Genomic DNA, 22,809 nt, shown 5'->3' on the forward strand with positions numbered 1-22,809 from the left:
CTTACAAAAAGGGCAATCAAATTTTTCAATGCCCTGGTCTATTTCCAACCCCGATCAGCAGCAATAGAAACTCTTGTTCATTTTGTCCACCCACTGTGCAACCAGCCTCAGAAACACCTAACAAAGTGACCTATGAGAAATGGTTCATGGTGGAGTTGGAAACTATGGGCTGAAGCCCACAGACTGCCCACTGGAAGCTTAGTGGTATGGTTTTCTTTCAGCTGTTCAACCTAATATGTCAGATTCATCCACCGCAGTGTGAAAAAACAGTGACAACAAAACAGAACCAAAACACAAAGCAAAGCAAAACCACACACATGAGAATTCATGAGAATGATTAGAAGCCATCCAGCTAAAATCAGCCAGAATCACACAGTAGTTCCGTGTATCTGAACCACCCGCCCTGAGCTTCACCTTCAGCCCAAAGGCATTCACTGCGCTCACTTGACTTAAATCACTGAGTACATCCATTAGGATAAGACAGAGCAATCCTACAGAAGGAGGATGTACCTTCTTTTCTCCAAACAGAACATCTGCTGACAGACGTCTGCCTGGTGGCATGATTTTCACCTGAACAGAACAGGAATCGTCCCTTTGAGAAGAGGCTGGAGTAACCAAAACTTCGTCTCTCACCTTTGCCAATCCAGAGAGAAGTTCCAACGCAGCCAGTGAGATGCTCATGTCCTGCCTCCACTGCGAGTTGAGCCTTTGGGTTACCAGGTGAATGCTGCGTATCAGAAGTCCTGCAGCCGTATCTGTATTAAGAGCTAGGATATAACCCCAGTAACACATACCACAGGGAGGGAAAATAACTAAGCATTAGTAACAATAAGCAAAGCACAGGAACAAGCCAAAGCAGCCACGATACGCACATAAAATTATATACAACCTAGAATCTGGAAATTTGGCTAATTCCCTTGTATGCAACACCAGTGGACAATACAAATCCATTCAGATTAGCACCTTGTGTCACTTTGGTTTTGTTTCTTCTAAAGACATTTTGGACAATCACAGCACTGGATGCATTTCAGCAGCAGAACAGCTCATGTTGGGTTGTGCTGCTGTTTGCTACCGCACTTACAGTGCTGCAGTGTCTTGCAGACTCAGAAGAATTTAGGCATTAGTCACATATGTTAGACATCAGAACTCACATTGAGTCATAGTAATGAACCAACAGAGCACATGTAACTTCAGATATCTAAGCCAGAAGTTACCTATTCTCTCTATGCACAGTATTTATCAGAAGCTGCATTAGGTATTTATGTGTAGATAACGAAAGAAACTAACTTGGAAGAAAAGATATAATTGTTTCTAAATGTTTAACTTTCCTGTACCTTTGGCCAAAATTAAAAACAAAGAGGTGCTTTTAGGAGCAGTTGCTCATCACTTCATTGTATTAGGAACACAAATGTTATATACACTTGTTAAAACCGAATCGGCAAATTAATTGCAGTACCAGTGTTCCCTGCCAGTCTAGCAGCAGATTACATGTCAGCTACAGTTAACCAGTTAATTTTCCCCTTAAGCATTCAGTAGAAATGTTGAAATTCCTTTTGTAAGTATATTATAACCTTACCTTGTGGGCACAGAATTTTTTTTCTTAAATCCAGTAAAATGAATCAATAATGCCAACAAGTTTGGAGCCAAATATTACAAAAAATATCTTTCAATTTACACTTATGGTTTGAAAAGTCAGCAACTCAACGACTTAAAACATGAGGTTTTTTTTAACCTTACCAAGGAACATTTTACATTGTGAGACGCCAAAAACACTTGCCAATGAAAACACAGGAATTATATACATAATTAAGATGGTGTGGTAAAAACCAGCACTTATTTCAGACAAATCCTTTAGAGAAATAACTAACACATTTAAGCAAATCCCTGCATCTGTATATAATATATATATGTGAATATGCTAAACCTTTCCCACTTAATCCCTCTCTTCTTACATTGAGAACTGAAGGAAGAAACATTTTTATCTGGTGAGAATGGAGTTTCCCACCTAGCCTACAAGGTGGTCTGCTCTCACGTTCACTTCATCAATTAACATCAATTGCACTGCTAAAGGATGAAGAAGCAAACGAAATTCCAGGATCTCCACATTCAGCTGGCTTACCACATAGAACAGTAGGACATGAATTCTACTGCAAAGATTCAAAAATGGCACAGTACAAGACATAACAAAACAATGTTAATTGAAGAGATCTTGTTATAACAAATGACACGCTGCAAGCATTCTGCCTCTTTATCTTGCAGAAACAGGAGTCCCCCAAATGGTCTTTAAAAACAGTTAAGAAAAGGTCCTTCTAAACTTGGAATGCTACAAAATGAATGAAGCCATTAATTTGCACATTAATTTATCGCATTACTGTTCATGAAAACACATGATAAAATAAAACAGTTCTCCACAAGCTTTTTTAAAAACTGTATTGGGAGAGTCCTTTAGCAGGTTTAAAAACTAACCGACACAGAACCAGCCAGCACATGTTAGCACCACACATGGGTGCATATGGGATCAAATCAGCAATGAACAAAGGAGTATCCATCTTGGCTTCAAAACACGTGCACACATTAATGTATTAGCCAGAACTGCAAAAGGGGGGAAAAAAAATCATGTTAGGATATAATAATACCGTTTTTTTTAAGAGCTGTCCTTACCATAATCCCTTAGAAGGGCTTGTGCTGGTCGTTCACTATCTGGTGTTGTAGGCTCCATACTGCCTCCACTTGCAGTACTAATGCCACTGTTAGTACGACTGTGGCTTTTGAAGAGGTTATTTTCACCACCATTCTGCAAATTTAGGAAAAAAAAATTAGAAAAGTGAAAACCCAGCAAGAATGTAATCTAGCCACCATTGTTAAACACCAATATCATCTTCTATGAACGAGTGAGTCGCCTGGTAGAGGATGGAAAGGCTACTGACATAGTCCACCTAGACTTCAGCAAAGCCTTTCACACTGTCTCCCACACAATTCTCCTGCAGAAGCTGGCAGGGACACTTTTCACCAGATAAAGAACTGGCTGCAGGGCTGGGGCCAGAGAGTGGTGGTGAACAGAATTACATCCAGCTGGCAGCCAGTCATGAGAGGTCAGTATGGGGGCCAGTCCTGTTTAACGGTGTTACTGATGATCTGGATGAGGGGATTGAGTGCACCTCAGTACATCTGCAGATGCACCAAGCTGGGAGGAAGTGTCAATCTGCCTGGGGGTAGGAAGGCCCTACGGAGGGCTATGAACAGGCAGATGGGCTCAGGCCAACTGCATGAGCTTCAGTAAGACCAATTGCAGAGCCATGCCCTTTGATCACAACTCCATGCGTTGCTACAGGCTTGGGGCAGAGTGGCTGGAAAGTTGCACAGAGAAAAAGCATCTGGAGGTGTTAGCTGACAGCTGGCTGAACATGAGCCAGCAGTGTGCCCAGCTGGCCAAGAAGGCCAACGGCATCAGAAACAGCACAGCCAGCAGAGTGATCGTACCTCTGCAGTCAGCACTGTGAGGCCGCACCTTGAGGGCTGTGTTCAGTGCTGGGCCCTGCCTACGAGAAAGACACTGAGACCATGGAGTGCATCCAGAGAAGGGCAACAGAGCTGTGAGGGAGCTGAAGCACAAGATCATGAGAAGCAGTTGAGGGAATTGGGGTGGTTCATTGTGGAGAAGAGGAGGCTCAGAGGAAACCTCATCACTCTCAACAACTCTCTGAAAGGAGAGTGAAGCAAGGTGGGGGTTGGCCTCTGCTCCCAGAATACTGGTGGCTTCAAATTGCACCAGGAGAGTCTCAAGGCTGGACACTGGGAAAGACTTATTCTCTGAGAGTGGTGAGGTATTGGAATGGGCTGCCCAGGGACGTGGAAGAGTCACTGTCCCTGGAGGTTTTCAAGAAACGTGGAGATGTGGTACTTAAGGACATGGTTTAATGGGCAATATTAGTGGTAGGCGGACAGTTGGATCAGATGACCTTTGAGGTCTTTTCCAGCCTTAATGATTTATGATTCTATGATCTGGTGTGTCCAAAGAATGGTAATGAAGCTGTGAAGGGTCTGGAGCACAAGATTATGAGGTGCAGTTGAGGGAACTGAGATGGTTCATTGTGGAGAAGAGGAGGCTCAGGGGAAACCTCATAGCTCTCTACAACCATCTGAAAGGAGGTTGTAGTGAGGTGGGGGTCAGCCTTTTCTCCCAGCTGATTAGTGATAGTATGAGAGGTAATGGTCTTAAGTTGCACCAAGAGAGGTTCAGGTAGGATATTAGGGAAAGCTTCTTAAAAAGAGTGGTCAGGCATTGGCACAAGCTGCCCAAGGAGGTGCTGGAGTCATTGTCCTTTGAGGGACGTGGTTTGGTGGGCATAGTGGTGACGGGATGACATTGGACTAGATGATCTTACTGGCTTTTTCCAACTTAATGATTCTATGAAACTGAAAGTCAGTTTTAAGTAATGAGAAGATCTTCTGAACAGAATTCTCTATAACAAAGGATACTTTTAGATGGGATCATACCTCTGGACTGAACTTATTTAAACTGCGGATAAAATGAATCACATTTTTTTCTGAAGCAATAACTTCATAAACAACAACTAAACAAATCTTACCGTTTCCATTTGGCAGCCAATGGCTTCTAACAGTGCTGAGTCTTGAACAATATTCAACATTGCACCTGAAGAATTACACAGAAGAGGTAACTAAAAACCACAGTAGAACACTTACAGCTACAATGTAGAGAAGCACTGAAGGTCTAAGCATCCAGAATCTCCTTCCTGATTTATACAGAGCTTTTATAAGAGTTTTATAAAACACGAGGATTTGTTCCAGGCTTAGCAATTTGATGCAGATGAGAGCTGAGATACAGATTCTTTTGGCTATTTTAAAAACACTTTGAACACAGGTTTCCTGAATTCCTCAGTTCTGAAGGATTCTTGTTTCACAGAAGGGCTGGAATGTTTCCCTGTCTCCCAGCAGATTGTGCTCATTTAAAAACTCAGGTTACATTTAAAGAGGTTTACTGATTTTGTGAGTAAAAAAGCAGCATTTGTTAGGTAACAGACAGCCAAAGTGCACTGTGTGTAATCCAAAGCCACCTCAAGGGTCACACAGTACTGTCTGCGCCTGGCACAAGGAGCCTCCCTTCCTCAGTTTGGCCATTAGGAGCCAAAAGGCACCTGGTAACTGGCAAACAAAAATGTGCTTTCACTACTTAATGGGCTGTCAGTACAGGCAGCAGCCTGTTGGAAGATAAGGTAATATCTGCTCCATCCAGCAACCGCTAAGACATCAACACGAGACCACAACCATTCTCATCATAATCAATAATCAAGGACCCATTAAACGAACCCCACATCTACTTTAGCACAAGCATTTTTACAGAGATGTTTCTGTCCAAATTTAGGCCGATATTTCCAACACCACTCTCCAAACTCTCAGATTATTAAAGTAAATATAAATTTCATTTCAGTTTAACAAAAACATTAAACCAAATTCCAAAATCAGAGGCATGATCCACCAAAACTCTCTTTACCTACAAGTGATCTCCAGGACCCAATCTTCCATGCCTTTTTATTTTTTTATTTTTTACTGCATTCAAATCAAACAGCAGGTAGACAGAAAAATCCAGCAGGAGAGAGAGAGCTACAAACAAGAGTAACACACAGGTAAACTAAAACTGACGATGTATTCTGGATGCCTTATGTCAAGTGGTACACACAGCCTGTAGCTGCATTATTTTTCCTTCAGCACAGCCATGAGGGTTTAGGAGAACAACAGCTGCTACAGGAAGGGAAACACTCCAGTTGTTGCCAAATATTTAAAAAGCAGCTGGAAATAAACACCAATGTTTCTGAGAGGATGGTGGCACATGCAAGAATCTCTGGCTAAGCTACAGACTCATGAATCCTCTCCAACCAAAGCCAGCAGGACATAAACTCCTGTTACACGTGTGGCGAACAATAGGAAAACTGAAGAAACAAAGCAGTAAGGTCTGTCAGCCAGGTAATGATAAAAAAACATCATGGGCAGAGTATCTGAAAAGCTGGGGTGCAGGCACCAACCCTTAGTGGAGGTATATAAAGAACGCACAGGTGGGATTTAACAGAACATCACTCACCCTACAGCTGATACAGCCACATGTGCACTGATGTTCTGTGAGCATGACTAAGAAACCACACACATCCTCATCCCCTCACTTGCAGCACTGGCTGCAAATCACCCTTTAAAATTATTACCCCCATGTCTTCTGCTTCTACAGAAAAGGTTTCAAGAGTTGTCTTGAAAGAACAGCTTTCAGAAAGACTTTGCAGACTGGATTTGTTTCCATTCACTTCATTGCTTATGCACTTTTTCCTCCCTCTTCTATTATCCAGGCAGGCTTCCAGAACCAATCAGATATCTACCCAGTGCAAATCCACCTGCTTTTTAAACTGCTAAAGGAAAATGGCATGGTAACTATTTTGAGGACACCATAATGTGAAGAAAGGTACTTTTACAAAATGAGAGGGAAGCAAATAAGGGAAAAAAAAGTGTAAGGCAACAAAATTTTTACCCGCCTGAAAATACATCTGCTTAACAGACTGTGCACTATTTAAGATTCCAGCTTCTACTTACTTCCTCAGCACTGACACCTTAACACATCCAACCACCTCAAAGCACAGTTTGTTGCCAAACCACGATGTATCTGCAGGCTCTATGCTGTAGCTTTTCTGCAAGGATTGACACAGTGCTGAACAAATACCATCTGTACTCTGCCAATGCTAGAGTACTTGTTACCCAGTATTTCAATTTGTTTCTAGGCTCAAGCAAGGCAAAAACTGAAATGTTCCCTGTAATCCATTACTCAAGATTTTTTTACCAATTTTAGAACATTTCTTCCTATTTCCATTCTGAGTTATGACTGACTTCTACTGCTAGAATGTGCTTTAATTCTGTTTTTACTTTTCAAGCATCATTCTACATTTAGAATGGTAGGGATTACATTTAGAATGGTAGAGAGAGATTACTTCATAAAAACGTGAGGCTTTTAAAGATGTTTTGAGAGTATGAGGGAGATTATACAGAAGATGATCTGACAGGAATTTCACTTTTTTCTTGCAAAGTATCCCATGAATGTACCGAATTATTCTAGGAGAGATGAAGACACTTCCATAACGCAATGGATAAATTTAAAATGTTGAAATTACCTAGTATCATCTGAGTGTTGTTGGGATCTGTTTCAGTTTGCAAAGCTCCTATAAGTATATTCACAAGCCTCAGCTTCAAGGAAAGGAAGGTTACTGGTTTATCATACGTTGAGCTGTCATCGTTGCTGAATTTCCCTTCCAGGACAACCTGCAGGAACAATGAATTTATTTCAGCATCAATTAGAGATTAGGTATTGTAGATATTGCCATATTTACACTAAACACACCAGCATAGCATTGCTTTCAAAAGTCAGTATCCACAGCACAAATTACTCCTGTCAAACTTGTGCTAAGAGTTTCAGGGCTAAACAGAATGCCAAATACCACAACTCACCTCACCCAAGTGTCACCCTACAACCCAAAAGACAAAATTCAACATGTAAAACAAAGCTGTAGGGTTATTACCTCCGATTTTATGGTTCCAAAATGATGAGGGAGAGGCAATAAAGACAGTAAGATGTTAATTGAAGCTCTTCTTAGCTCTGTGGGGTTTACATAGATTTTAAACTTTGAGAGTTCTCTGCAAATCAAAGCACCATACAATTAATAAACTTTTCATAGATTCTGAAGGCAAATCTAAGTGAAAATTAAATAAACAACCACCCCTTGGTCTTAAATAACTTGCAATATCCAATGTAGCTGTTTCTTCCTAGATTCAAGATTCTTATTTTACAGCAGTTGCAATGAAACAATTAGCAAATTATGAAATCCTGCCTGAATTGTTTTGCACTGAACCATTAAGCAAACAAAAGTCTTATTCATATTCTGCACCCTCAAGGCAGAAGTGCCAGTCACAAGCCTCTGTGTGCTTACTGCAAATCCCACCAACCCAGCTCTACCAGAAATCCCCAGAATATGCTCATGTGCATCTTGTATAAAATACACTCTGCTTGGAAATAGATCACATTTCTTATGAAGCCACGCGTAAATTCTGCTTGTAAGATCCACCTACAAGAAGCAGCAGCTCAGATTTAAGCCCAGAAGATGAGTAGTAGTTTATGCATAACTTCAAACTGAAATGCACCATCAGTACATACAACATATGGGGAAGAAGGCAGGCACAGAACAGTAGTAAAAGTGCCTTAAGTTGTTTAGCAAAACATGCAGAAATCTGTACAGCTCTGACAAACAAGGGCATGTATTCCAGTTTAGGAACCTACTGCAACTTCCCTAGTCTGTCTAAATGATCATTTTTTTCCATTTAGTGTTGTGTATAAAGTTACTTTCTCTTACTGCAGTAACAGCCAGTATAGACATGCTGTAAAATTCTCCTTAAAAATAAGTCGGCTTTAAATGTATTCTTTTCCCTATCCTTGTTTTTCAATAATGAATACTTAGATAACACAACTCAAACATTCTCATTTTTAAAAAGGGCTACTACTACTTTAAGGAACATTGCATTAAATGAAATGGAAAGTCAGAGCTTCTGAAATGCTGCTGTTATCACTATCACATACATACTCAACATTGGGCCCACATTACAGAACTCCTCCAGTGAAAGCCATCCAGGAATGACAGAAACCCCAGAAGATAAACATCTCCCCATATTTCTGGTAATACCTATAGGAAACAGCAGTTTACCTGTCGGGCAAAATAGTTTCAAGAGCCGAAATGAAATATGGAACCACGACATCAATTCCTTTCAGGTCACAGCAGAACAAAGGAGGGGAGTTCAGAATAACGCTGGCAAGAACGGGGTGGCAAACGAAATCTGCTATCTGCAAACCCTGAATTAAAAGCATGTAAAATCTGACAAAGAAAGATAAGATTGAATTATTTGCACATAAAAATATCAGCATCCCACACGAACACGAATGTGCAGCAATTTGATCTTTTCTACATAGAACAGCTTAAAAATCAGAGCTGAGAAAAGTTTTTCTGACCATTCCCCAAAGTTATGTTAGCACAGGCAAGTGCAGTTTGCTAGCTTTCAGAAAAAGCCACAGCAATCACACACATTACATGTGAAAAGCCAGCAGAGCACCATTCTGCTGAAACATCTGCCCTGTTGCAGCTCAGGGGCTGGGAGCTGCTGCAGCTACAGCACAGATGCGTGCTACCTGTGCTCCCTGCTACCGCCTTCCCCGTGTAAGGCTGTAAATGAGACCTTGGTTCTAATTCCCTAGCACAGAAGAAAAATACTGCTAAATCCCTGGGGGGGAACAGCACTGTGGACAGCAATTCTAACATCTGGAAAATAAGAGGGAAAATATTTCAAAGGAAAAAGCAGAGAGATGTGAAGCATTTATGTAGCTGGCCATCATCCCAAAGAACTTTATCTCTTCTAGTAGTTAGATTCCTCTACAGGTTTTAGGTTAAAGTGCATTTGTATTAAAAAAAAAAATACACAAAAAACCCTTTGCAACTTAAAACAGAGGAATCTGACTGTATAAGAGAAACAGACATCTAATGCATACAGCACTACCATATGAAATAAAATGGTCCAGTCTTCCAGAAGTTTTGATGCCACTTATGGCAAAGGAAATTGAACAGTTTGAGAGATATTTTTTATGAAATTGATTATCTGCCTCTGGCTTTTTCTACTTTTTAAACAAAAAAGTTGGAAAAACCAAGACTCTGATAGGCAGGATGGCCTTACTAGAAAGTAAACTGAAAATCAAAGTGGTTCAGGATGAAAAAAAATATATATATAAAAATAACAGAATATTAATACATTTCTGTATGTTAAAGCCTTAAAAAAATATACTCCATTCTAGTGTTTCTTGATAACACCCTTTGCAGTCTAACAAAACAATCTCACATCTGCACACTTCTGTCCATTTTACCAACATTTGATGGCAAATTTAAAAACCTTCAAGTGTCAAAAAGACCAAAGAATTTCCCTCCAGCTGCTGGAGGGGCTCCCCCTCAACTAGAGCTCGAAGAAAGCCCAGTGGAAACCAGCACTGTGAGAAGACAAAGCCAACACTCAGTGTACAGAGGGAGCTGTGCCCGTGCCATGTGCAGGCCAACCGCGCTCTTAGAGCTGGCAGCACAATTCAGACAGTAACTGAATGCTATGCACTGCAAATTCCTTTGCACCGTAAAATTACACCAATAAAGCAACTGAAAGATAGGTTAGTACCGGGATAAGTAAGCTGGTAATATTTCCTCCCCAGTCTTCTTGCTACAAAATATCCTACACAGTGTCCCGCATGCCTCTGCCCTTCCTGCTTCATAGTTGTCTGGGAATTCACTGGCATCAAACAAAGGATTGGAAGCCATTGTATCTGTGGACATTTGGGATCCTTTCCGGCGAAACTCCACACTAGCTTGAGTTGCTATAGCTGGGAAAAGAAAAAACAGCATTTCACTGCGTTTGTTAACATATATAATAGGCTCATGGGATCCTGGACACAAAGATCAAGTCCAATTTAGCAGTTATCATGAAGCTGTTAGTTCACTGCATTTGAGTCAGCGCTTCTGTTTGGGAACTATTTGAGGCTATTACTAACTTTTGTCCTTGTTAGGATTGCAACAATTGACCTTCATATTCTGAAGTTAATCCCAATTTTGTGTTGGGAAGTGTCTCTTGTATCCAGCAGTACCTCCCTATCCTCTCAGAGGACAAGGATCTCCTCACCTTGTTCTCATCTCCAGAAAATGACTTTCCTTGCACTCTTAAAATACCATCAAACTTTTTCACTGTGCCATTACTACCATCTCCACACAAGTGCTTACTTGCAACTGACTGATCACCTATCTTGCTCTGAACATCAAACTACTTTGATCCAATTACGTTGCATAAACATAAATGATAATTTGAAAAAAAAAAATCCAAGAATTCCGAAGGACCCACTGTAAGAAAGAAATCTGCTGAGAGCCACTGCGCTGCTTTGGCCCCCCCCTCTCCCCATTTGAGCCCAGTGTGCTCCCAGATGGAAGCTGCCAGGAGGGCAGGCCTCCCCTGTGTGCTAACACACAGCGTGCTCTGCAGACATCTCCACAGACCACCATCACCACACGGGACTGGGTTCTGGGCTCTGGTTACAGCGGGGGAACTGGAGCTCAATGGTCTTTAAGGTCCCTCCCAACCCAAGGTTCTGTGATTCTTAGCTCTGTGCTCTGTTCCTGCAGGATGGCTCTGCCAGTCTGACTCAATTCATGTCTTTTTTCCAGTACACCTTTCACACACCAGTATCAGACACACAGGCTGCAAGAGGCTACTCATTTTGCTGGCTTCTTCATTTCTTCTAAAATGGCAACCAAAACAAATCTGTGTGTAATGCCCTCAAGGACCAAGGAGATAGGAAAAAAATAAAAAAATAAAAAAATAAAAAATTCACTCCTGGAATACTAATGGCAGAAGCAGCATTTTCTCTCGCATTTTTAGCTAAGACTATGCTGATCTTCAGACGTTTTATGAGCTACAAAACCAAACAGAACAAATAACGTGTGCTCCTAATGAATCAAGCTAACAACTCTACCAGTAGCAGAGAACCTGCTCTGTCTCATGCCTGGGATACTCGGGAATACCACGTTCACAATCAGTCTTGCAAACAAAGACTCGAACACTTGGATGTATGGAATACTTTCTCATTTATGGATAACATTTTTGTTTGGATTTAGTTTTTGCTGCTTGTTTGTGTTTCTTTTAAAAAGAAACTTTCCAATGACAAGCGCCTCCCGTTAATTTTTGTCTATAAATTCATTGTTTGACCTATTGTTAGCTTAGAAATTTTCACAGTGTAAGTAGTAAATAAGCACAAATCTTTATGCATCTTCCCATGAGCCATTTTTTGTCCTGAATAAGCTATCCAGCAATATACTGTAGTTGGAAAAAAACACTACATGCACAACGCATACAAATCAAACACTAGGTCTGTAAAATAAGCTTTAAGTAAAAAAAACATGGTTAGTGCAAAGTCCTGAAACTCATGGCATGATCACAGACTAAAGTACATAAAAGATGGGACTGATTCAGGCAGATTAATTTGCTTTTGCCAACAATCCTCCCCATTCAAAAACACACACAAAAAAATTACTTGTCTTTTTCAAGTAAAAGTGCAAAAGCTACAAGAGACAATGAGAATGAATTTACAAATAAAAGATGGGATTATGGAAAAAGAAAAGCATGACCGCAATTAAGGAAAAGCTACTTGTTCCTACTTACAAGATTTATAAGAAAGAAGAATTTGGATAAAAGATGCTGCAAGATAATAGAAATAAAATGGAAACAAATCAAAGGACAGCAGTAGTTATAAAATACTTTTAAGATGGTGAAATTGTAATATAAGTTAAGAAGCTTTTAGCTTTTTTAAAAAATAGATTAAAAGCTTTATGATACAGCAAGCTTGTTAAACACACAGGAAATCGGCATTCAGGTCCAAAATTATGGTTTTGAGAGTATCATGCAAAACAATGAACAAAAAGTTACAAAATACTAGCAAGTTTTAGATCTGTTCATACCAACGTACATCAGTTCTTTAAAAGGACGTATTAACCCTTCCCAGCTCAGGTGCATTCGCCTATGTTACCCTGTACGTGAGCACAAGCGGGCTCCCCCACGGCTTCAGTGACTCGGTTATGTCTCGTAAGGGGCAGATTACTTACCTACAGAGCCTCCTCAACCAAAGGTTCCAAGCCATAAGCTCCTGACTGCACTACTGCTCCATCCTCCGTATGCCACGCTGCTAGCAACCCAAACCAGCATGGGCACGCCTCCCCTGACCATTAGCTCCACCAACAACCTTCCAAAGCAGAAATAAGAGCCAGAGCACCACTAGAAAGATCAGCATCTCAAAAACAGTCTCCAGAAACAGATGAAGAGTAAAAGGACTCCAGTAGCCAGGCATCATGAGAGCAATCTGCATCTCTCGCATTCTCTGCACACCTCGGTCAGACCAAGACCTATACCAAGCCTCTCAGCAATGCTCACAACTTCCCCCATCAAGGCTTCTCCTGCCTGCCTCCTAGACCTATGCAGTCTTTGGGGCACCACAATAGCAACAGGAGGGCCAAAATGATGAGGATTAAACTTTACCCCAAGATTGCTTCGAGGCCCAAGAGCACCTGGGTGATACCAGCAACCATCTGCAGCAACTCCCCCAGCCACTTTACAACACAGGGCTGGCAAGCTTGTGACTTCTTTGGGAACAAGGTTTAAGAACTAGCCCATCCGACTGGAAGATCCTCTCATTAAAACACTGGCACAAGGGATTAATGAGTTTCTCCCAGTCCTCACCGTTTGCTGAGGACAGCAGTGAGCAGCAGCACACTTACACAGCCCAGCGTGTCTGATACATCCAGCTGGAGCTCAGCACCTGCACGCATTCCCCAGAGCTGCCATATTCAGGAATATCTTCCTAAAGCCTTCCCGATGGATTTCTCAAGGAGTTTTATCATGTGGAGCACCCCATCCCACGCTTAAATAACGATCACTGAGCCATCTCATTCTACAGACTGTACCAGCAACACCCAACTCCTTTCAATGCCAAACACATTACAGAACAGAACATTTTTCCACTCTTCCTATGATACAGAATAATGTCTAGTAGCTGCCTTCTGTAAAGCTTCATGCTAAGGTTTCAGTGCACAAACTAAAAAACCCTAAAACCTGACACAGAACAGGCACAAGGGCATTGGCACTGACGATGCCAAGATCCCTGTTACATCTTCAGAATCGAAACAACTACGAAAAACCACCTGGAAGGAGGAGGCTCAGAGCAAACAGGAAGATTGCTTTCTAGGTGACGAAACCCTATCAACACTCAGCTGTATACAGATTACCTCCAGCTAACCTCACAGCAGAGAAAATAATTCTGCAATCTCTTTTTTCCCAAACAGACACAGATTAAAAACACTACAACTGCAAATGTGAAATATCTATGAAAACCATTGCAGGATTCTAGATTAGTACAATTTTTACCATGGAAATAACAGAAAATTGAAAAGAGCGGGGCAGTATTTATTTTCACATAACCATAGAACAGCTGAAGTTGGAACATGTGGAGATCACCTAGTTGGGCATCCTGCTCAAATCAAAGCAAGATCAACTAGTGCCAGCTGGGTTACTCTCCCATCCACCCAAGTATTTTTCAAAACCTACAATAAGTTGGTTTATAATATTTTTTCCACCTCATAAATGCCTTTCTTACTCTTCTAGATTTCCTTTCAGGAGGTGAAAGAGTTGAAGAAATCAGAAACACAAGGCACCACATCTAGAATAAAAGCAAAAGGTCCAGAAAAGCTGTATCTACTAATTTGCCTAGTCCTTGAGCAACTGCTCCTTAATTCATAAAACTCATCAAAAAGATGTCTTGTAAGATGGGAGAAAGATGATGTGCGGTCCCTGTGAATCAGCAGGGCTCATTTGAAGGCGTTGAAGTAATTTCTGAAGTAGAATTTGAAACTGCATCTCATCCTTCATGCTTTCTTCTAGGGTAGCTCATGAATATTTATTTAGAAATCACATCACATCAGTATTTGTTGAAAATTTGTGTCACCTTTCTGGAAAGGTGCACCATGGCAGTGAGATCTCCTTGGTCTTGCAGAGAGAGGATTTTCTTCCTGAGACTTACACAAGATTTATCAATAACAGTGCCAAACATGCAAAACACATTAGTGACATAAGCATTACAGTACTAAGCTGTTGAGAATGGGAGATGGACTGCAGGCTACAGGCTTGGGGCAGAGTAGCTGGAAAGTTGCACAGAGAAAAAGCATCTGGAGGCGTTAGCTGACAGCTGGCTGAACATGAGCCAGCAGTGTGCCCAGCTGGCCAAGAAGGCCAACGGCATCAGAAACAGCACAGCCAGCAGAGTGATCGTACCTCTGCAGTCAGCACTGTGAGGCCGCACCTCGAGGGCTGTGTTCAGTGCTGGGCCCTGCCTACGAGAAAGACACTGAGACCATGGAGTGCATCCAGAGAAGGGCAACAGAGCTGTGAGGGAGCTGAAGCACAAGACCATGAGAAGCAGTTGAGGGAATTGGGGTGGTTCATTGTGGAGAAGAGGAGGCTCAGAGGAAACCTCATCACTCTCTAAACTACCTGCAAGGAGGGGGTTGGCCTCTGCTCTCAGGACACCGGTTGCCTCAAATTGGGCCAGGAGAGGTTGAGGTTGGATATTAGGAAATATTTCTTCTCAGAAAGAGTGGTCAGGCATTGGCACAGGCTGCCCAGGGAGGTAGCAGAGAGTCACTGTAGCTGGAGGTGTTTAAGAACCATGAAGACATGGCACTGAGGGACATGGTTTAGTGGGCACGATGGTTAGACTAGATCTTAGTGGTCTTTTCCAACCTTAGAGATTCTATGATTCTATATTGAGTAGAATAAGCAGAGGCAAGTGAATGGGCACAACATGAAGATATGATGGGTCCCACTTGTGTGATGGAGAGGGACCACAGCATACAGCCCTTTTGGCCCATCTCATCAGTCCAGCACAGCACCTTTTGCCTTACAAAGTCCTAGATGTAAAAGATATCTCCTGGAGGCATCTGGTTTCCTAGGTTAGACTTCTAGACAATAAGCCTTTTAATTTTGACTTTGATCTGACTTTGAAAATGTTGATACTTCAAGTCAAGGAACTCCATGAGGTTAGGTCCTTGGGAGTTTTCTGAGCAGCTGACCTTGAGATCTCCGAAGGAACGGTGCCTCTCTACAGAGTTTCAGCAGCACAGATCCTTCTTCAGTGCTTACTTTGAAATAGTTTTAAGATATCCCAAATCCTAAACCCATCATTTCTGCACAAAGGAAAAATGTGATCTGTGGTACAATGAACAAGGAAGTTTGTCAGTTTAACTGCTAATACTGAGTATTATTAGAAATCCAACTTGCTACAACAAACCTCTATCTATTTTTCTTACTTTGGTCAGTGAGCTTCTGATGAACAGATCTCTTGTAAAAGTTTAGAAGACATCTGAAGTACAATATAAAGAGCAGGAAAAATGCAAGGACTGAGAAAGTTTTTTTTTCTGAATTTTAATCGCTCAAGGAAAGAGTGCTTGAAAGCCTCTCTGAGCAGAGCCCTAATTCTTCTATCATATCTCAAAACATCTAACTTCTAGAACTGAACAAAGTGTAGGAAACAAAATAAACCTAGCACTTGAGTAGACAAGCAAGGTATCATGTCTTATGTGGGAACATGTAACAACCATCACTGAAAGAAAACAACTTGCTATGCTAAGAATCATCTGTACACATAACGTTCTCCAAAAACACGAAGCATCACTTTGTGTGGTATTTGCAGTGAGGTTTGACAATTTTACAAACGTAAGAGTCACTATTAAAATTTGCCATCACTCAAAGGTATATTCAGGCAGATTTCAAACCAGGAAATGAATTCTTGCCTCTTTATTTCCCTCTGTATAAAATCTTTCCCACTAGCACAATTGCAACCACCCTACTTGTTAGAGCAAATGAGTGCTTAATTGTGAAAAGTAATTGATTTATTTATTTGTTTTAATTTAACAGCCTCCAGACACCTATCAGCGCTGGTTCAGCTGGGAGGGGTTAACCACTATAAGCACTTAGGACTTTATTTTTATTTATTGATTACGCATTTATGTTAATCTTGCAGGTAGGAAATGTCAATAAAACAAGAAAAAAATGAACACATTTTCAGTAATATTTACCAGTCATGCTGCTGTCTCTGTTTATTCCATTATGAAGTTTACAGTGAACAAACGCTGCGTCAAATAACCACGACCCAAAGAGGTTCAAGATGCTGTTAACCTTTGGCCTGCGAGGAGCTGGCAGTGGCCGTGGCTCAGAACTTGTCTGGTTTGGGCTAGAGAGCGGAGAAGTAGAGGATGGTTGGTGCTGCACTTTGGAAGCATGCGCAGTGGTTGCCTGTTTGAATGGAAGAACAAATCAGCTCCTAGAAAAATGAAAATCACTTCCTCTAGCCAAGGAAGCTATCCAACAGGATAAGTACATAAATGCAGAATACGAAGTCTTACAGTGCTGGTTTTCATTGTTGCTTTATTCACAGTCACAGCCCGATGCCTTCGGTTGTGGGGTGGAGTCGTGTTGATAGCAGTGTTCTGGGGCATGCTCAGCCTATTTACTGGTGTGGGCGGTGCACTGTCTGAGCGGGGTCGCGAAATGCCTGCAAAAATCAAGCAAGCTCTCAGCACGCCTTCTAGGAAGTCACACACAGCAGCACAGTTACACAGCCTTTGGACCTTCTGTAAATAGACCAGCTTTCCCTCCCTCCCTCCCCACTCTCATGAACAGCCGTAACAAGAAAAACATTTTTCCCTTTTACTGGCAAAAATAAATGCGCAAACAGAAGAAAATTCTGGTTGTATTAGATAAACAAATGTTTAACAGAAAACCACAGCTTCAGAACCTGGGAAATGCACATGGAAGTACTAAGCCTAGGAGCAGGCAGAGGGAAAGGAGCAAGGCTCACCTGCCAAAGCCAATTTAAAAGCTCACTCCTGCCAAAAATCAGATGCATCTCACCTTTGCCCTTCTTTTCCAACCTACATCCCACAGCCCATTCCGAGGCAGCTCTAGGATGTCTGACCCTCAGTCAGCTCAGCTCACTACATTAAGACAAACCCAATCCACAGTGCAGCATTCTGCTGTTTCAGTGAACTGGTTCAGCTCGCTGAACAAACACTACAGCCAGTGCAAGGGATGGGTAAGAAAGCTGAGCAAGCTGTAATTTTCTGGCAGCAAGAAGTTGGATCAGCAATCTCACAAAGCCCAGCCTGGGGGAAGTATTTGAAGTGTGTAAGAAGCTACTCTTTCTAGTCACAGATTGTGAAGTAACTAGCTTGGAAATTCCCTCTGCCAAATTTGCAGTGACAAACAGCACTTCTCCCCATTTCAGTGAATACCACTCCCTCACCCCCACTTGAAAAATTAAGTGCAAAACTGCAACATGTCTGAAGACTGGACACAGTTTTTTGACTACGCTGAAACACTCAAATGCTTCATATACACAGCACAGAACAATGAACCGCTGCTGAACCACTGCTGCTGGGCCCCAAGCAGAGGTGATGTATGTACTATGAAACTTATTCCTTTGCTATAACTTGTTTTTTGAGGGGGTGGAAAATAAGGTGAAACACTTTGCCAGATGCACACATCATCTACACATGTACCAGAGAAGGCAAAATAAAAACAATGTGCTTCAATGCTTGGTGTAGTAGGTAACAATTAGCCTTATTAGCCTTAGCCTAGTTCATCCTTCTGCCCAGGACACTGCGTGCGTGTGCTGCATTTGATGTCACCAACAGCTCTGCTGTGCCCAAGAGCTACATCTGTTTGTTGGGCTTTGTTGTTGTTGTTTTTTAATTCAGCTTGCACAGACAGGAAAGGATTCTCCCTATACTAATGCTCAGATTGCAATTTTTATTTATTATTATTTCAGTGAAGATTCTCAAATCCATCACAGGTTAGTGATAGAGTAATACGAAGACGTTTTTATGAAGTAAGGCCATATTTTGCCTATATATAGTTTTCCTTTCACAACTTCCAGTAGTATTCGGCTACTGAATATTTCATACCTCAGATGTAGTACTAGTAAATAGAAATCATTAAAATTCCTTAAAGTTGGTGGCAAGGAATCTGAAAGAAGCACAGTATACACAACCACTTTTAAAAGTCACAATCACTTCCTAGAACAGCCCCACTTTGTGAAGTGAGAACTGACCATCGGCTCTTTTCTGTTATTTGGTAGCTTTTTAAACAATGCTATTCCTACCAAAGTGAAAAACATAGCAACCAAAGCTTGTTTGCACAGGGGAATAGGGTACATAGGGTAGCAACACAGCCTAATTCCTCAGCCTGTTTTTTCTCCTGCACAGTTTCTGTACCTGCTCAACTGCAGTCCAGTACCAGCTCACACTTCTGGCACATGGCAACACTTGCTTGCACACATTTAAATGAAAAAAAAGCAGGAGACAGGTGGCTCTTCTGATCTTACAATAGCACATTAACTCTGAAGAATTTTCAGTAAGACTGAAGGGTACTTAGAATACTGCCTTACATTTCAAATGCTTTACAATATCACTTAAAAATTAGCAGCCAGTGCTTATATCTAACCTTATCTTTCAGGGAACCTGAACAACTTGGTTACCAGGAGATGCAAAGAAACAGCTCTTTTTCTCAGCAGTAGCATTCACCTACCATTCCTAAACTAAGAGCAACTGCCAGCTGCAGAATAAGTACCTGAAGATGCCAATCAAAAATCAATACCTACCAAGAAATGGGCACTGCACACAGCTGCAGCCACAAAGTCAGTAAATGAAGTTGTCAGTGCTCACAACATGCTAGAAGCGTAACACTTGTATTGCTTGTTAGATAAAAGGAGAAAGAAGCCTTACTTGGGGGAGAGACATTAATGCAGGACTCGACATTTAATTAAAACTTTTTTGGCACTCATTTAAAACTAAGGTCAACTGTAACTTTCTGCATTCAAATATACTGTGTACACAGACAGCCATTTAAAAGTGGCATCATGTCCCTTCTCTATCAATTTTAGGCTGTACTCGCATATGACAAATAGTCACATCTGTTTTCTGAAGAATCCAGATAAAAAAAAAAAAGAAAGTAATGACCAGGTTACTGCTCCCAGCTACCCACAGGTAGGTCAGAAGCATTACCTAGGAAAGCATCCACTAAGCAGCTGATCCCACGCATGGCACGGAAGAATATTTGAGGCAGATGCTTAAGGCAGGGGTATTGATTCAGCTCTTGAGTCATCCCACTCACATTCAGAAACTGCTCCTGAAATTTGGGGGTAGAACTAATAATGGCTGGGTTACTCAAATCCACAGGATTACTGCACACAAAAAAAGAGAATATGTTTTAGTCAGTTTGAGGACAGTTTTTAGAATTTCAAGAATGGTTAGAGATTAAGGCAATTAATTAACAGTAACACATGAGATCAACAAATAAAAAACCCTCAAAAGGTCAGCATCTTGTGCCAGCATTTTTTCTACTGGAGACTTTTTTGTTGCTTTTACTCCGTTTCAGGAGTTACAGAAGTCCATTTTTCCTTCCTGGGTTAGTAGTGGCACACTGTGTTCAAACATTTAAATACAACAAAAAAATTTCCCTATTTTAAAAAGCTTTAAACATTCAAATAGTCTTAATCAATTTATGAAGACCCAGTGAGCAAGAGGACACCCTACAGAGAGCAACCCTGCAGTTGCAGTAATGTTCTGAACTGCATTTTTAAGATCTTACATAGTTAAGATTCTTCCCAAAGGTAAGTGATAAATTACACATTGTCAGGAAAAAAAAGAAGTGAAAGTGAGGGAGTAGGTTGTAAAAATTTGAGTTTTTTCCTGCCAAATACAAATGCTGCACCAGCAAGCCTGGATTGGGAAGACACTACAGAATTGCAAAGCTACTATCAGAAATGAAGGAATCAGAAATTAACTAGTAAAATAAGTAAATGTCAGGATGATTTTAGAGGAAAAAGTCAATTATGCTGTCCACTGGGAACATTAATGTGATGCCTTCCCAACACTCCCCAGAACAAAGCACGCCACTTGGTTCTGCTGCAAATTTGAGGAAGGGTAGTATAGATTTTAAAATTAACCTGTGAAGCTTTCTTTATAAAGCAAAAAGATACACCCATTTTAAAAATAATCTTTTGTAGGTTAAATTTAACGCCCTGGAAAGCAAATGGAAGCAGTGCATATCTCAGAGTTATTGTTCCACTTTTCCTGTTTGCTATCACAGAGAAACACAGTTCTATTGAAGTCCTGTTTTTAAGATCCTCCAAAATGCCGCAAAGCTAAAAACACTTTTTAACTGAACTTGTTGACTCAGAACACAAACTGGTGTGCTGAGAATGGAACGGCCCACTCACAGCTTTGCCCTGGGCTGCTGCAGGGCTCTTGTATGACACATTTCTCACACTTTGTTCTACTTCAGTACATCCAGCTCAGCAATCTCCAGAGAAATTTTTCATTTGAAAATCTTCAGAAACGGTGCAAGAATACACAGAATAGGTTGTAGGTTGTAGCTACAATACCTCAGCATGTGTAAAAAGCGAAACCAAGTTTGTGCGATGCACTCATTGTCCATTTCAGGAGGAATCAGACCAGCATCTTCTTCAGGAATTTTAAAGGGAGGAAATGAAGGTCCATATGTAAAACGCAGCAATCTGGAAAGCAAGTCAGACAGATCCTCATGCAGTTAATACTCCTCAAAATGTAACAGTGCATCAAAGCCTCCAAGAAATGAGCATGAGGCCACAAGGAACTACAGCAACAATACCATGAGGATAATGGCTTTGATAAGTGATTTGGGATCCTCACTGGCAAGCCCCTCTGATCTGCTCCTGTCTGATTTGAGTCCTGCTTCATCCCCAGCTTTGCAAACTTCGCTCACTTCCCTGACCAGCATAACCTTGGTGTTCTCTAAAAGCATGGAAGAGAGAAAAGCAGTGCCTTCTGAAATTCCTAACCATTCCAAGAAACTATTTCTTTGTTTCCCTAAGTTAAATGGTCTGGTAGCACCATTTCTCACTTCAGGTATTGCAGAAATCCTGCTTACTCCTGAAGTTAAAGAGGCTGAGTTACCATTCACTGCAGCCAACTCATGCAAAAGACAGTCAAAGCATGTAGGGAACCACAGTCCGTCACGGTGACTTGTTTGGGCAGAAAAGTAGATGAACTTTAGGACGAGGCCTTCTTTAAGTCCAGAAAGAGAAATACACATTCCCAAATTGAGCAGGAGCCACTCTGCAGTGTGCACACTGGATGCCCCAGCATCCGTTTGCATTTTGTGCCCCAAAGGTCCTACAGGGTTTTGCTTCAAAAAAAAAAAAAAAAAAAAAAAAAACCACAACAAAACAAACCTAATCACGACCCGCCCAGTGAATCCTAGCATCGGCCTTGGGTTGCACTTCTTGCTAAGTCATGGCCCACATCTTTGTGCTGCAGAAGAACAACTGCTTCACAGTCCCTCTTTTATGGGCTGCAGGAAACCAGCTCCTCAAGGAAGCTGACAGAATGTTAACTGAAACTTGAGACTTACTGAAGAACGACTACAAGCAGAAATGTGTTGTAATGCATATATCCAGCACAATCAGTTAAAACAACTTACAGCACCCTACATGGGGAAAAGGAGTACCTAATGGTATGGCAGCACAAGAGACCTTGTTTTACTCTGCCCTGACATCACAGCCATGGACACAGATTAACACTGCGTAAGGGTTCAAAGTGCAAACAATTTGCTACCTGGCTTTGAGATCCTTACTTGTGGCTGATTGATGACAACTCAATTCAGACAACGGTTCACTAGGATAGCACTTTAACTGTTTGAAGATTTTATTTTATTTAAGTATTAAAAATTCAGCTTAAAATCCACTAAACTTAAAGTTAGCATCAGAGGAGTTCAGTTTGCTATGGATTAGATATAAACCATTACAAACATTACTATGCAGCAGATTAGCAAAATAAACGTTACAGAAAACCTGCAGATTACTGTGAATCAACAGAACTAAGACTGTTAGTCAACAGTGAAGAATAAAATTCAGGCATGAAGTGCATGGAACATAAATGCAAACGCGTGTTTGGATTCAGAGCTTTGCTTTTCAGATCAGTGAATCATAAAATATCTTCTTTTATGCAATGCTGCATCGAACAAACCAAAAATAGCTAAAGAAGTAGCGTGGGAAATGCACAAAACTTTATTCCCATAGGTTTATTTCCCATAGGTTTAACAATTAGC

The 22,809-nt window shown here is 41.2% G+C and overlaps 1 protein-coding gene across 2 annotated transcripts in view; it reads right to left on the reverse strand.

The window, feature by feature from the left end:
• Positions 1 to 22,809, reverse strand: part of RALGAPB (Ral GTPase activating protein non-catalytic subunit beta) — a 64,231-nt gene that overhangs the window by 27,682 nt on the left and 13,740 nt on the right. The window contains exons 6-16 of one of the 2 annotated variants that reach the window (XM_085241720.1): positions 21,107 to 21,238; positions 19,725 to 19,903; positions 17,067 to 17,215; positions 16,740 to 16,956; positions 10,252 to 10,453; positions 8,748 to 8,915; positions 7,572 to 7,686; positions 7,167 to 7,314; positions 4,590 to 4,654; positions 2,662 to 2,794; positions 634 to 755 (exon numbers count right to left, since the gene is read on the reverse strand). In XM_085241720.1, coding sequence (XP_085097846.1) covers positions 634 to 755; positions 2,662 to 2,794; positions 4,590 to 4,654; positions 7,167 to 7,314; positions 7,572 to 7,686; positions 8,748 to 8,915; positions 10,252 to 10,453; positions 16,740 to 16,956; positions 17,067 to 17,215; positions 19,725 to 19,903; positions 21,107 to 21,238 — 1,630 coding nt within the window. Of the gene's footprint in view, positions 1 to 633; positions 768 to 2,661; positions 2,795 to 4,589; positions 4,655 to 7,166; positions 7,315 to 7,571; positions 7,687 to 8,747; positions 8,916 to 10,251; positions 10,454 to 16,739; positions 16,957 to 17,066; positions 17,216 to 19,724; positions 19,904 to 21,106; positions 21,239 to 22,809 lie in introns of both variants that reach the window. The other variant, XM_085241719.1, reaches the window with a different exon arrangement.

This window comes from Meleagris gallopavo, chromosome 22 (assembly GCF_905368555.1).
Source record: "Meleagris gallopavo chromosome 22, MGAL_WU_HG_1.1, whole genome shotgun sequence".
Classification (NCBI taxonomy): Eukaryota; Metazoa; Chordata; class Aves; order Galliformes; family Phasianidae; genus Meleagris; species Meleagris gallopavo.